Source organism: Trachurus trachurus, assembly GCF_905171665.1.
Source record: "Trachurus trachurus genome assembly, chromosome: 16".
Taxonomy (NCBI): domain Eukaryota; kingdom Metazoa; phylum Chordata; class Actinopteri; order Carangiformes; family Carangidae; genus Trachurus; species Trachurus trachurus.
This window is the reverse complement of record NC_139902.1, coordinates 11,704,983-11,720,568: the sequence shown is the minus strand read 5'-3', so window position 1 is coordinate 11,720,568 and position 15,586 is coordinate 11,704,983. Positions and strand designations below refer to the sequence as shown.

The 15,586-nt window shown below is 43.6% G+C and overlaps 1 protein-coding gene across 1 annotated transcript; it reads right to left on the bottom strand.

The window, feature by feature from the left end:
- Positions 1 to 347: 347 nt before the first annotated feature.
- On the bottom strand, positions 348 to 9,747 carry znf687a (zinc finger protein 687a). The gene is made up of 11 exons (XM_083989128.1): positions 9,682 to 9,747; positions 7,221 to 9,173; positions 5,650 to 5,905; positions 5,364 to 5,530; positions 5,066 to 5,250; positions 4,787 to 4,963; positions 4,509 to 4,671; positions 4,165 to 4,404; positions 3,957 to 4,069; positions 3,574 to 3,676; positions 348 to 3,472 (listed from the first exon to the last, which is right to left on the bottom strand). Exons 2-11 carry the CDS (start codon positions 9,147 to 9,149, stop codon positions 2,837 to 2,839), a joined length of 3,969 nt encoding a protein of 1,322 aa, XP_083845254.1. The 5' UTR covers positions 9,150 to 9,173; positions 9,682 to 9,747; the 3' UTR covers positions 348 to 2,836.
- Between the last annotated feature and the right edge of the window lie 5,839 nt (positions 9,748 to 15,586).

The following is a 15,586-nucleotide window of genomic DNA, read 5'->3' as shown; positions in this document are numbered from 1 at the left end:
GTGTGTTTGTTAGTGAGCAGGATTATGCTATAAGTAATGATCTGATGTGCAAAAACTTGGTGGAAACATGTGAAACGGGCTTGGGAAGAAGCAATCTGATTTTGGGAGCATGGTGTATGTTGTATGACATGGGCCTTGATAGAGGCAAAATGGAGGATGAAGGATTATTTCATTAATAAAGATTATTAATATACTCAATTCACTGTTGCAATGGTAGTTGGAGACGACGACTTAAAAGTAGGACAATGTGCCAGTTTTTAATTAAACTTTTTTTCTTCCAAAGAAACATGTAGTTAAAAATTGTCTTGTCAATGCAAAAACTGAAACGTTAAATAGGACAGTGTGTGTAAAAGCGTAGGATCATCTCCAGAGACAGTAAACACAAAAGCTGCGGCCATAAGACACTTCAGTGAAGCAGCAGCCGGTAAGACAAGACAAACTCCTAGAAAGGAGTCACTAAATAAAGAAATGAAATCAAAACACAACACTCAAAATCTTTTAAGCATCCACATCATAATGCAGTATCTCTGCTGAATTTTCAACATTTGTTTCTCCTCTCATCTGAATTGTGCAACAGTTTTGTTGACAACTGTTTATGCACAACACAACCTGGAAGCATCTGATCATATTCAGCCCCGTTGCCACAGCTGAAGTTCTTTTTTTATCTTTAGCAGTGTCAAAGACTGAAAAAATCCTCCACAAATACAAAGTTGAACATCTGATGTTCTTAGTGAAGCATGAAGAACAGACATGATCACACGTTGATCTTTTGTTTACAGTAATCTCATACAAAACAAACTTATGCAACATACCAAGAAGCCATAATTACATTTCTTGCTCACAGAGAGGTTGTAAATGATTTAACCTGATGTAAATACAGTACATTCCATTTATATAGGTTATCAAACATTAATTTCAATAGTTTTTGAACGTTGTAGGCCAATAACTACAAAGTACATACTCATAGAGTTGCTGCTATTTTCCAAATTATAATGAAAGTTTTTAGACTTAATTCTCCAGAGTTATTGGTCCACGTTAATTTCAGAACAATACTAATACACAGCGTACAGGCACTTTTAACTTATTGGGAAAACAACAGTTAATATTTAATTGCTATAGTTTTTCAAGTGGCTTTAAAAATATATAGACTGTACATCTTGTCTCTCTCCAATTACAAGATTCACTGGTCACTGTAATTCTTCCTCCTGTCCGTACGGGTATTCAAAAGATCCCTTTTAAGCATGAATTCAGTGAGAGTCAAAATCCACAGACCTTGTTTTGTGCAAAATATAAATCAAAGTCTGTGGCTGAGAAAGAAGTCAAAACGTCTGAGAGGGACTCATTAGGTTGGTGTGTTCCAAAGTTAGAGGCAAAGTTAGTTAGCACAAAATACCATCTTTGTCTTAGTATATAGAGGTAATTCAATTAACCATCTTGCATATCTAATAACAACGCTGAAACGTATGGAAGTGGCTGCCTTGAAAGTTGGCACTCTATTTATTTTTGTAGTATGGTCTTGAAAAATGGCTGGCAATGAGTTTTAAAGTTTACACACTTGATAGTAAGTAAATTAACACATTTTAAACCACCACAATGATTCTGCAACAAGATCATGATTATTGAACCTGGTTTGTGGTTGGACCACGTCAGAGACTATTTACATTCAGCCTAGTGTCAGTCAGCTTCAGCCCCTCAGCCGTCTCCTCCTCTCCTCCTCCCTGCGCTGACATACAGTATACAGTATAGTATTTCTAGACATCTGAGTTCCCATTACAGTTGATAATTTACCTTCTTCACCTGTTTTTGTTTTTATGTTGTCAGACAAGGCAACATATTTAAAATAGTGACTGAAATGCAGCACATTAAGACGACGCGTTAACCAGCAGTCTCTCTGTACTGCTAAAACCCTGATTTCATGACGGTGATGTCATCTGGCAACATCACCAAACACATAAGTAAAAGACAAAGGCTGTGCTGTGATTTCCACAATATTAACTTGTAAGATGATCACTCAGAAAAACGAAGCCACAGAATCTCTTTCTCGTTTTGTTTCTAACACCACTTACAACCCCCTTCTGCCCCACCTCTCTGCCCCTCAGGGTTTGCCTATTGCGCGTGAGGCATTGCTGGCAACTCTTTATACCATGGACAGTAGCCAAGGTTTCCAAAAAGTTACTAGACAAGTGCTTTAATGGAAAGAAAAAAACACTTAAGGGGTTTGAAAAGTTGGTGAATTAAGCAACAAATGCACAAAATAGGCAACAATGCAGGCTGCAAATGCCAGGCTGTTGCATTCCAGTCAAAAAAAAAAAGAAAACAAACAAGACCCATCACTTTACAGAAAACATCTGGGTTGGCGTTTGACAAACTCCTCAGTAGAATGAAAATATTCAAGAAATAAAAAACAGACACATTCCATCGCTGTCTATCGACATTCAAGGAAACAGCCGTCACAGTAAGATTTGGTTGCAACATTCACAGTTCTCTACTGGCGCATCTTCATGTGAATGTGGTCACCGCAGTGAACTAGTCAGACTAACTGTCCACTGACCAGGAAGTAGCACTAATCTCATTAGTATCGTTACTGAACACAGAATTACACACAGTATTAGATCCTGAACGTCAGAAGGTTAAGGCTGCTCTCCACCAGTGAGAATCACATGTGATTGTTTTTACGATCCGTTCACATAAAAACTCTTTTCTAGCAATCTTTGGTTACATTAGTGCATAGCTATACTAACCAACACTTAAAACAGGTGTACTAACAACACTCAAAAAAGGCACTTGCAAATGACCAATCTTCTACCAACACTGACTTCTCCTGGTATCTGCCACCTTAGGTAGTTTTCCCTGCATTTCTTGCGCTAATGAAAGCCATACCATGAGTTCTGAAGTGTGTGTTCAGATCTGTTGCCTTGTCAAAGTGTTTACCACACACCTTACAGGCCAGTGTGTCCTCGTCTTCCTGCCCCTGAGCTATGGAGGTTTGAGTGGAGGGTGATGCTGGTGCAGAACAATCCAGAGAAACTTTATCATCGTGGTTCCTTTTATTACCAAGGGACGGTGCTGGCTGCGTGCCGAGGGCTTGCTGGTTGTCGGCGAATGCATCTCTCACCTTGTGAGTGATGAAGCGGTGGCGTGATAGAGAGGAGTTGGACGTGAAGCAGGCGCCGCAATGTAGACACTGCAGACCGCCCCCCTCCGTCCCCCCGCGTCTGTGCTGGCCGATGTGCTCCAGGAACGACGCCTGGTCCTCTGTGGTGAAGCCGCAGGGAGCGCAGCGAAACCCGGAGTCAGGGTGCGAGTGTGGAGCAGATGCAGAGGAGGAAGACCGCGGCTTCTTCACGGGACTCATCCCATCTGTGGACTCATCGTCTTCCTCGATCTTCACCGCTGCTCTCCGTCTCCGGCGAGCCCCGGAGCCCGCGTCCTGTTCTGAGGGACAGGCGACCTCAGCGCCTCCCTTTTTTTCCTCCCGGAGGAAATCAAGAAAACTGTTGTTAGTCACATCTTAGTAAAAAAAAAAAAGCTCAAGTGTGAGGTTTCTATACAAAAAATGTGAAGGGGCTTTACCATCTGTGAGTCCTGGTTCACAGATCCCATGTTGTGTCTCAGCTGAACGTGCCTCTCCAACATCGCTCGGCTGCTGAATGTTTTCTTACCCTCAGAACAGAGCCTACATGAGCACACGAACGGACGCACACACGCACACACATACACAAAGTGAATTAGAGTGAATTGAGTGGGAACAATCTGTTTTTATATCTTTAACTCATAGAAAACTTTCAAATACACAAATGCAGCTAAGTCTGATGATATTCTGCTCTCAACAGATCATGCAACACATCACGCTCATTTGTATATGAACAAGTTTTGCTTCAGTGAGTTTCCATACAGTTAGCTGTACAGAACCCTCTTGGTAATGGTTTTGCGCCGTGTGTGGGAGGGACACTCACTGGCAGTGGAAGCTACGACTCGTGACTTTGTGCTTATCTCTGATGTGACGCCGCATACTGGAAGTCGTGGTAAAGGAGCTCTCGCATTTGTTACAAGGAAACTTCTTCAGGATCTACGCAACACAAGCAACACACACGTTTATGAATACATCAAATAATTTGTAGATGCATGTGAAAAAAAAAAGAAAAATGAATCCATTCAAATGACCTTTCTATGTTGTTCAGCCATATGGGTAATGTAGTCTTCACGGTCTGTGTAGCGTACGTGGCATGGCGCACACTTCCATCCTGAGGGGGTCTTCATCCTCTCCGTCTTCACTTTCGCTTCTTTGTCTTTATCCATCGACTGCTCCCCATCTGAGTTCTCCAACGTCACAGAAGACCGTGGACGAGAGGAGACAGCTGGAGGTGAAGGCAACTCTTGTTTTAACACAGGAGCCTTGTGGGTCTGAGGAACAGAGAGAACAGGTTACAGGTGTATATAAATTCTCAGTCTTGACTTGTAAGACTTTTTTTTAACTTTATAAACTATGGACATTAAAATAGCTATACCTTGAAATGCTCCAGAAGGGAATTCCTCTGAGAAAACAGCTTAGTGCACTCGGGGCATTTAAACACATGCACCTTTTGATTGGTTAAATGAGTGTCAAAGTGTACGTACAACAGGGGCTTGTGGGTAAAAACTGTGTCACACATGACACATTTATAGATCAACCTGTAAAAGAATAGAAATAAATGAGTAAATAATTGTTACAAGTTCATTATTTTCCAGTGAAAAGACACAACTTCAAATCTGTATCCGTGTGTGCAGTTTGTGTGCATGTTAATACATTGTTTGTCCCTCAGTGGCTGTTGGATGTTGAGCAGTGATGTGGCTCTGGATGCTGGGGGCAGACTTGAAAGCCATGGGGCAGCTGGGGCATTTGTGGAACATATCACAATGAGCCTGCTGAATGTGAGACTTCACGGAGTTCAGCCCTCCAAACACCACCAGGCAACTGGCACATCTGCAGAGACAGGAAGAGAAATGTGAAGGCAGATAAAGGGGAGAGACTATGACAATTCTGTTAAATTTAAAAAAAAAAAAAAATGTGCGGGAAATGTCACACCTGTATCCGATGCGCCGGGCAAAGTGCAGACAGGTCTGATCCAGATGCGTTTGAAATTGCGGCTGCTTGGCCGTGCCGCCGCACTCTGGGCACACGTGTGGCGAGAGGCTTTGGTGGATGCGCTGATGAGCTGCTGCACTGCAGCTGTTTGGCAGCAGCATGGGAGGAGAACAGTCTGTGCATGGCTGGGGGACAACAGAGATAAAAGGTTTGGGCCAAGGGCAGGAATTAAGTCGGAGCTCATTTTGAAAATCATGAAGACAGGAAAACAGGAGAGACACAGACACAAAAGACTCACAGTTGTGTGTGCTGCTTTGATTTCTTGAAAGTGCTCAGCAACCTCTTCTTTGCTGCTAAACTGAGCCAGACACTCAGGACATTTATTGCCAAGGCCCTGCACCTCTTCTGCTTTCTTGTTAGGCACAGCTTGGTGTGACTGGGGTGTCGGGTTTGGGGTGGTCGACGCTAGAGATAATAACAGCACTGATGAGCATGACAGGATCGATGGTGAGAGCGCATGTAAGAAATAAAATAAGACTGTACAAAAAGGAACATGATCACAGACACAAACATTTGTTACTAACCTGTTGCCTTACGTTCCTGCTGACCAATCATCTGCTCCACAGGAACAGGCTTCATGACCAGGTGTGAACACTGCATGATCAGGCCTTTCTCCTTGTGCTCCCTGGCGTGTAAAAGCAGGCTACATTTGTTGAAGAAGGCCAGGCGCTTGGCGCAGTGATTGCACGTCACTTCAATCCTCAGTGAGCGCCGGTCATAGTGTCTCGCCAAGCTCTGCTCCAGTGCAAAGGCATCGCCGCACTCCAAACAGCGGTGTCCCTGCAGGGAAGCAAACGTTCACACCTCTAAATAGTGATTCAATATAAACTACGGAAATGCAAAACAGTGTTGTGAGCTTGTCATGAAATTATCATTAACATGACCCACAACTTCCTGCTCACGATGTGATATAAGATGAGTTATACAGCACACATCAGCTTCTGATTTTAATCTGAAGCTCTCCAACCTGATAAGCTAATTAATTTGTTGATCTGTCTTTAAAATGTCAAAAAAAAAAAATGAAAAATGAAAATTCTGCAGAACCCATGGTGACATTCAATTTGCTTTTTGTTTTGTTGTTTTGTTATTTAATAAATATATAAATTATTTATTTATTTTTATAATTTTATTGTAGCTAAGTATCCAGGTTTTTAAACTCTTTGTATCCTTCGTATCGTTTTAATCTCATTTTATTCTCATCATTTTCTGTTTAAAGGTCCCATATTATGAAAAACAAGTTTTTTCTGGTCTCTACAAACTGGTCCTCCCTGAGCCTACCAACTCCTACAAGATTCCTGCATCGACTCTGCAGCCCACCCACTGCTAAAACAGGCTGTTCAGACTCAGCTCCTGTGGTGACGTAACGACGGGAGTTACAGCGTGTTCACACCGGGCGCAAGGCGAATTTTTCGCGCGATAAGATTACATACAAAGTCAATGTACAGACTCGAATGGACGCGAATTTGTGCTGGCGGCGCGAATGACGCGAATAGCGTGGCGCGAATGAAGCAAAAACGCGAAATTCGCCCGTTCCCTCGAGTTCAAAATATTGATCTTTGCTATGGCCACGCCAAGACCCGCCTTACTAGGCCTCTGATTGGCTAAGAGGGGCAGGCAAGGCTGTGACAGACAGAGCTCATTAACATTTAAAGGTGCAGGCACAGAAACAGCTTGTTCTCAGTAGAGCTCATTTGAGCGACTTTTAGACAGCTGACATTCAGGACCGAGGATCAGTTTGGGGCAATACATTTCAAATACAGTGTAGTTGGACAGCTGTGTGAAATTGATTAAAAAGAGTATAATATGGGACCTTTAAGGAAATCTGTGTGTCTATTGGTGGAGCCTTGAGCTATGGAGCACTTTATCATGGTTTCTGGTTTATTATGTTTGTATGAAGAAATGTTATATGTGTAACTCACTGCAGGACAAATCTACCTACAGGTATGAATAAAGTAACCCTGAATCCTGAATACAAAGATGTTTAGTTACCTATAATTTATGAAAAAGACAAGCATGTATGAGTGTATGGATTTCACAAACATTTTTGAAACAATGATCAAGTATCAATACAGTGCTATAGATGATGAGAGATTACCTGTGCAGGCAGAGAAATGCCCCACTCTGCGGGGAGAGGAGCGCTCAGGTCTGGTTTATAACTGGGCAGCAGGTTCTTGTTGTTGAGGATTTTGTTGAAAGCCTCCACCAGGTTGGTCTGACTCTTGGATATGATCGCCCCGGTGCTGTTGACTATGGACGCTGGTCTGCTGCCACTTTGAGTTAGCAGAGGGGAAGGTGAGGGAAGTGTGCCACTGTTCAGGGTCTTCTGGCCCAGGCTGCGCAGGTTGAGACCCGGGCTGGCTTTGGGGGAGGTGACAGAGGGCAGGGCTGTGGTTTTTGTGATACTGACAGCTGTGGGGGAAACCTTAGGTTTGGTGTTGACTGCAGCTTTCTGTTTAACTGTACCGGCACCCTCCGGCGTTGCGGTACCTGAATCCTCCCTCTTGGGTTTTGGGTTGTGACGTTCCAGTGAAGGTTTTGGATTATCAACCGCATTAGAAGCAGCTTTTGCATTTCTTTTCGACGCCATCCCAGTCACAGTTCTTGTGATGCTGCCCGTGGACATTTTGATTTTAACTTTGATGGGACGCAATGGAGATGAATCTGTTTCTGAAGCTCTAGCAGACAAGTGTGCCGGCACCACAGACGACGCGCCGGAGCCATTGTTTTCCCCATCTTCAGTCATCTTCTCACTCAGCTCCATGTTGTCGCTTGGCTCGGCCTCTCTACTGGGCTCAGTCTCCATGAGCTCCTCTTGGTGACAAACATCCTTGTGGTTCAGGGCGAGATCTAGTGTTTTGGACAAATCGGGGCTGCTACTTCTGTTGGGGACCAACAGACCTGTCTCGCTGGGCGGTGGGCTCTCGGGTGAGTCCCGCTCATCAATCACATGCTCTGGGTATTTCTCTTCTTGGACCGATGCCGAGGCCGTCCTAACGGAGGGGAGGCAACTCTCGGGGCTGTGCGGCTGAACAGCTGCAGAGGGAGAATTGGGGGTGGTGGGTTGCCCCCCGTCCTCAAGCAGGGGCTTAGGTTTGGAAGCTGCTGGAGAAAAGGATAGAGGAGGGGGATGAGAAATATCACCCAAAGTGGTTTCAGTAGACCGAAGCAGCTTGGACCGTAGCTTGAATTTGGGAGGGGAGGACATTAGAGACTCCGGGCTCTCTTGGATAACCAGCGGGCTTCCCAAGTCTGGTTCTGAGTCTTCATCGTCTGAGGTCATAACATGCTTCGTTCCAGCTTTAATGCTCCCGTTCTGTGGTAAAGAGGAAGTGGAGGAGTTACCAAGGAGGCAAGCTTCATCTTTCTGAGGGGAGTGTGGAGACGGGTGAGGACTGACTGGGTGTGGAGAGGGAGTAGTTGAGGAGCTGGGGCGAGCAACAGGCGGAGACTGGGGGAAAAGGAGCGGTTTCAAACTGTTCATGACATCAGTTGTTTGATGGATCGATCCATCCTCTGCTGTTTTATCCCCTTCGACCGGTTTATCATTCAGCGCCAGCCTCAGCGGTGAATGCAGGGACCACGGCTGCGTGTTGCCTGCTTCCTGGTCCCTGTGAACAGGTTCCTCACAGCCATTAGTAATCTGGGGCTCCACGGGACCATCGGCTGGTAGTTTGGGATCAAGCTGTGAGGTGACTTCCCCTAACTTAGCCTGAGGGGCTGTGTCACAACTTGCAGGATTGTGTGTTTTCTCCCTGATGGACTTCTCTTCCTCCTCCTCCTCCTCCTCCTCCTCAGACCGCCCTGTGTTCTTCACGATAACACTGACCACAGGTCGGTCACTGTGTGACACAGGTGAGCACGGAAAGCATGAGGGCGACCCACCCTCTCTCCCATCTGCAACAACAGTCCCCACTTCCCCCCGCTCCTCCTCTGGGCTGGACTGGATGGCTTCTTTAGCATCAATGTCAGGGATATCAAAAGCTGCCAGTAAATCATCAAAGTCTGGGGTTTTCATGTCCCCCATGGCCAGAAGCACAAGGCTCAAAACCTGTGGAGGAAAAAACATACATGTTATTAGAACAGCTGATACAACCTGCATGTATTCACGACAGATTGACAGAGCTGAGCTACGAAGTATTCAACTTTCAGTCTGCAGACGAAAACAGGACTGCTAAGTTACTACAGCAGACTCCGGTGTGTTTGGCCAAGGGTTAAAAACAACAACAAAACAAAGAACATTGTGTTTTGTTAACCTGCCCCATACCTTCCAGTTTAAAAGCAAAAATGTGTGCAGAAGCAAACACGACTGAGGGAACGACACCGCTCAACACGTCAAACTGCAACAAGTGTGAGCTGCGGCTAACAGCGAGCTACGTGTTAGCACTCGGCTGCTAGCTGGCCTCGCTAACGTCACCGATCAACTTCCCTCAAGTTAAACAACTTTAATCAGCTCGGCTTCACACTCAGCTAACGTGACTGCAGTACATCCATGTTCACTCCGTGTTATGTTTGCACGAGTGGGACATCGGCTCTCGTTTGTACTTCGTTGTAGTTACCTGCTAGTTCACAGTTGGTTCCTGACTTGACTCCTCGACGCATAAGTTTTCCGTCACCTAATCATGCGACAGTGATTTCCCAGGAGCCTCCCCGACGTCCAGAGCACGGGGCATGGATCCATGGTCCACAGTCGTTTACGACTAAATGAAATAGTACTAATAGGTTTGTGCAGTTCTTTTTTTTGGTTAATAAAAAGCAACTAAAAATTGTTTCAGTCAGTCTGATTTTGGCAGAAAGAAAAGTAGTTGATAATCATAAAGCCTTATTTTTTTTTTATAGTTACATGACTGTAAACCTAATGCCAACCACTATTCACATAATAAAATAGTATAAATTTAAGTTTTGTGCATATACATTCTATACTATTTATTTGGTCTCTTTTATTAATGACATTTATTAAAGAATATTAAAAGAGATAATATCTGAGATATCTGAGGATGTTACACATCCCTTAAACTCAGAGTTCGAACTGCTCCATCTGGCCGAAGATTCAGAGTTCCCAGAATGAGCCGGGACATTTTTAAGAAATCCTTTATTCCACAGGCCGTACAAGCTCTGAATATGTTATGATTGTTGGCTGCACCAGCAACCCATTAGGGGGCTGCTGTATCTGCTGTTGTTGTTGTTGTTGTCTATGCCTGTTTTGCACAACATTTCATTTAAGTTTGTTTCTTGTTTCTATGTCTTTTATGTGGAGTGCTCTGATTGTTTTATGCCTTGTTGTCTTGGAGAGGCCAAAGACAAATTTCCACTACGGTGGACAATAAAGTCTTTCTATTTATCTTCTATCTATTTTGAACTTTAAACGTGTATCTGGATCATGAATATGACACTAGCTGTGTAGTACTAGTTAATTAATGTATATTTCAGAGCAACGTTGTTTTAGTGAGAAGGTAGAGATTAAACTGTTGCAGATATTTCAGCTATACATTAATTTCAAGAGTCAGAATTACCACTTTGTATTCTGTAAATTTATTAAGGGTTGTAATCTGCCCGTTACTGAGTAGTTATATTACAAAAGGTTCAAAAGAAAACATGTGTATGTGAGACACAAAATAACTGATAGTCCTTTTAGTCTAGTAGGAAGGAGGGGTCCCAATGTCCCCGAGACAAACATTTTTGAAACATGGTTTTTTAGGACCCTTAAGGTGTCTACTTAAGATTTTTGCTTGTTGCCCGGGACAACTAATGTCCCATGGGTGTTTTTTGGCGGCCATTTTGAATTTATGTCCGCACGAATGGCGAAAACGCCAATTTTCATAACTCCTACACCAGACATCATACAAAGACAAATGAACACACTTTTTCTGATCATTTTAACACCAGAAATCAAATGAAAAGGTCACCGAGATGATAAAACCACTCTTTATCAGAGAAAAATGAACTCCAAGTAGTATTTTTGTATAAATTACTCAAAAAAAGTTCGGAAATGTTTTTTCAGTCCAAAATTTCTCCCTTTTAATAACTCCGGTTGGTGTTGTCTTTTACACCGATAGAAAGCCGGATTAGTCACGTTTCCAACAAGGTACAACTTGTAAGGATTGTGCATTCATGGAATGCGCAACAAAGCTAAACGTGTGGGAGCGACCAATTTAGAATTCTGAGAATTTCACACCAATAAAACGCCATTTTTCATAACTCCTAAACCAGACATCACACAAAGACAAATGAACACACTATTTCTGATTATTTTGACACCAGAAATCAAATGAAAAGGTCACTGAGACGGTAGAACCACTCTTTATCAGAGAAAAATGAACTCTTGTGTATTATTTTAGCATATATTACTCAAAAAAAGTTCGGAAATGGGAAATGTTTTTTCAGTCCATAATTTCTCCCTTTTGATAACTCCGGTTGGTGCTGTCTTTTAGACCGATGGAAAGCCTGATTACTCACCTTTCCAACGAGGTACAACTTGTAAGGGTTGTGCATTCATGGAATGGGCGACAAAACTATACGTGTTGGAGCGACCAATAGAATTCTTAGAATTTCTCCTAAACCAGACATGATACAAAGACGAATGAACACACTTTTTCTGATAATATTGACACCAGGAATCAAATGGAAAGGTCACCGAGATGGTAAAACCAGCACTCTTTATCAGAGAAAAATAAACTCTAAGTAATATTATAGCAAATAATAGCTACTACCTAATTGACAGCTAAAACAGGTTCAGGGTTCCTATACGCAAGTATGGAAAGTATGAAAATATATGGAATTTGATTCCCAGGCCTGGAAAAGTATGGAAAATTGAAACTATTATATTTATCTTAATACATATCTTGGTCTTATCTAAAGTTGGGTTAATCTGTCAAAAAATACGTCATGAAGAGGAAAAAAAAACATATATAAGTCGCACTGGTCTATATCGCATTTATTTTTCAAACATTTAATTAACAGTCGGGTCTCATATAACTGCCAGGGCTTTGTGTACACAAACAAATAAAGGCCAGCACCAAATAGCCTACTACAGGCCAGGTCAAAAAAAGAAAGAAAAACAACTCTGTCAAATGGAACAAACTGGTGAGGATATGATCAGAAACTCTTTGTGGACTGTCTGTGAAGATTGACGGGAGTGAAGCCGACCTTTCCTCTGCTTCAGAGAGGGACAGCCTTGCACTGTCGGACCTGGCTCTCTGCTCCGTGTAGGAGCCCGGTCGGGACTGGAGCAGAGACCAAAGACGGACTGCAGAACACGCTGTGAAAATACTCTGAATTGACTTGAATGGGAGTGAAGCGCTAGCCTGACTCTCGCCAGACCCTTGTAGTTCCGCAAAGCTACGCTGAGCTCCACACAAGGGTCTGGGACTGCTCCATAGGCGATTCATTTCAGAAGGCGGGGCCTTGTAAAAAAATCTTGTATGTGATTGGATAAACCACTTGTCCGTTATCTTGAATGACGTGCTACTTCAGCCACTCACTGCGAGCCGCCATTGTTGTTTGACTCAAACAGTCGCTTCAGCGCTACGTCACACCTCAGAAAGTCCCGCCCGGCGATCCTGATTGGTTCATTATTTTTTGCTCCGGGGAAGAAGGTTGCATTGGCCTCGAGTCCAGACCCTTGTGTGAAGCTGAGCGTAGCGCCTCTGGTGGAGCTTTGCGGAACTACAAGGGTCTGGCGAGAGTCAGGCTAGTGAAGCGCTACAGTGCAACGGAGACAGAGACCCAGGTCCGACAGCGCAGCGAGGAGAACAGCACATGAGGAAGATGAAGATGAGCTACTGAATGAGGAAGAATTTAGAAATAAAAGCCTCCCTGCCCTCTTGTGGTCATAGATGACATAGTGTATATTTTTGATGTATAGGCCTAAGTCGTTTTAGGTCGCAAGGCCAGCCAAACTACTAAAAAAAGTGCAACTTACAGTCTGGAAAATATGGTAGCTATAGCTACTATCTCCTGGAAATTACTTGGTGACATCCATTTTGGCAGGGAGGGAGGCAGGTGAGCAAAGTCCACTCTTGACTTGCAGTAATTGTTCTCCTCATTGCCCAGAAAGAGTTTGAAGTTGGCTTCATCTGGTCTAGTATCTGCAGGCAGATTTCTCCAAATGTGTGAGGTAGAGTTGTGAGAGCATGAAAGAGGGCATTCCCATCTTGGATGAAGATGACATCCTTGGGGTTAGGGTAGCCTACTACTTCATCAGTAAGCCGGTGCATATTCTCATTTGCCCAGGTCATAGTATTTCAAAGGAGGTTAAATCGAAAGCAACTGGACTTAGTTATTTGTCTAGGAATACTTCATCAGTGTTTTCATCTAAGAGGAAGGCAACATGCTGGCTTTGTTGGTCTTGGCAAAGAACCCTTTTCCAATGACTCCTACCAACAAGACTCCATCAAGGGACAGGAAAGGCTGGTATATGGCTTCAGAAGTTTATAGTGCAGGGTACAGCTACAAAGAAGCCCCAGGACTTCAAACTCTTTCTGGGCAATGAGGAGAACAAGAAGCAGCTCTGCCAGTTGATGCTCAAGGTCTGGGGGAGTAAGGGGGCAGCATCTTGGCTGATGAAGTGCGAAACAGCTACTCTCATCATGGAGGGAAGAGCTCATCAGCTAATATCATCAGGAGGAAGTAAGTTCATTGGTCCATACCTAGGAAAGGTCACCTTTTTCTGCCAAGCTATCGTATCATGTATTTTGTGCTATTTCAGGTTGTGGTCACTGAGATCCATGCTCCCCGCTCTAACCAGGAGGAGCCTGCCAGCCGGGTGGTCCTCTACCCACGTCATGCTATCAAGCTGGGTGTATTGGCCGCTTGATTTCATTTTATTTTCTGAGGTGCTTATGGGAGGGGATAAAGGGGACTGTGGGCACAGCCAGAGAGTGAAGCGCAGGTGATATAGATTGAGTACTGATTTTTGTCTTTGTTCAGAATCAGCAGGAGCGTCACGCCACATCTTTTGATCGTGAGGTAACATTTTTGAGATTTAAGTCTGCAATAGTGAAGACCCCAGACACTGACATCTTTGTCATCCTCCTTCACCACGCTCACACCATCAACTTCACTGTCTTCGTTGACATTGGTACGGAAAAGCACCATCAGCTGATCAACGTGACAGAACAATTTACAAGTCACATAGTAAACTATCACAACTATCACAATTAGTCTGGAGCTTTTCAATTAAAGCAGAAGTAAGTGGAATGTTTGTGTTAATATAAGTCTTAAATAGTTGTATCTTCCGACAGCAATCACTTCTATAGAGTGTTTGGTCCGAAACAAGGGTCTGTCAGTCACTCTGCTCTGCTCTGCTGTAAGCCGAGGAGAAAACTTTCCTTGTATCCTACAACCTTTATTCAATGAGGAGAGAGAACGGCATAAAGGGGCAGTCCTCTCTGTGTGTGCAGCCAAGGGATGCGCGTGAATGTGGTGACGTAGGGACGAGGACCAATAGATCCATGACGAGGGCGGGAGCTGCTAACCAGTGTTGCCAACTTGGCGACTTTGTCGCTAAATCTGGCGACTTTCCAACCCCTCTTGGTGACTTTTTTTGTCAAAAGCGACTAGCGACAAATCTAGCGACTTTTTCCCGTGATATTACAAACGTTTCTGGACCTGAAATCACGTTTTCACAGCTGTTTTCAACGAGCAGCGGCGCTGCCGCGGGCACCCCCCCCCCCCCCGCCTGAGATAATGACGTCATTTAGCGACTTTTAGCGACTTTTACGACAGCCAATAGCGACTTTGCTTACTGAGGAGTTGGCAACACTGCTGCTAACTCCATCGGCTGACAAGAAGTTAGCCAAAACGACCAGATCGCTTACTTCTGCTTTAAGGTAAAAATGTAGCATAGCCATGGGAGAAATCCTGTTTAGCTCCTCTTTAAGGGCAGAGGCAAGGTGGCCCCACTCAAAAATCTCAAAAAGAACCCCAAATTCCAAAGGGCCTTCAGGTTGGTGGATTATTATTTTATATTTTTGAATTTGGTATGGTATTTGGTACACTTAAAAGGGAAAACCTATTATCCCAACAATCTTTTTACAGTCAGCTGGGCGATAAGTCGAAGGTCAAACCAGAGGTGCAGGAGCAGCTGGAGGGCTTCACATGTCTGATGTATGGCCAATCACATCTAACATCTGTGAACCTGGCCAGGACGAAGATCCGAAAGAAAATAATGGGCAAATTGGACAGATGGATGATGAGATGGACAAAAATAATGGCCATACTTTCCATACTTTTTACAGAACCTAATTTCCAGACGTCTCTCTGTAAAAAATTCAAATAATTTGTGACATTTGAGTAATTAGATGTGTATGATGTAAATAAGTTATGCAATTAATCGATTGTTTTCATTATTCTGAATTTGTATACAATTATGTCACCAAATAATTTCCAGGAGATTGTAGAAAGGTACAGTAGCGCCGCATACTAAATAATTAACCCAAATAACTAAGACCAAACCCAGATAAG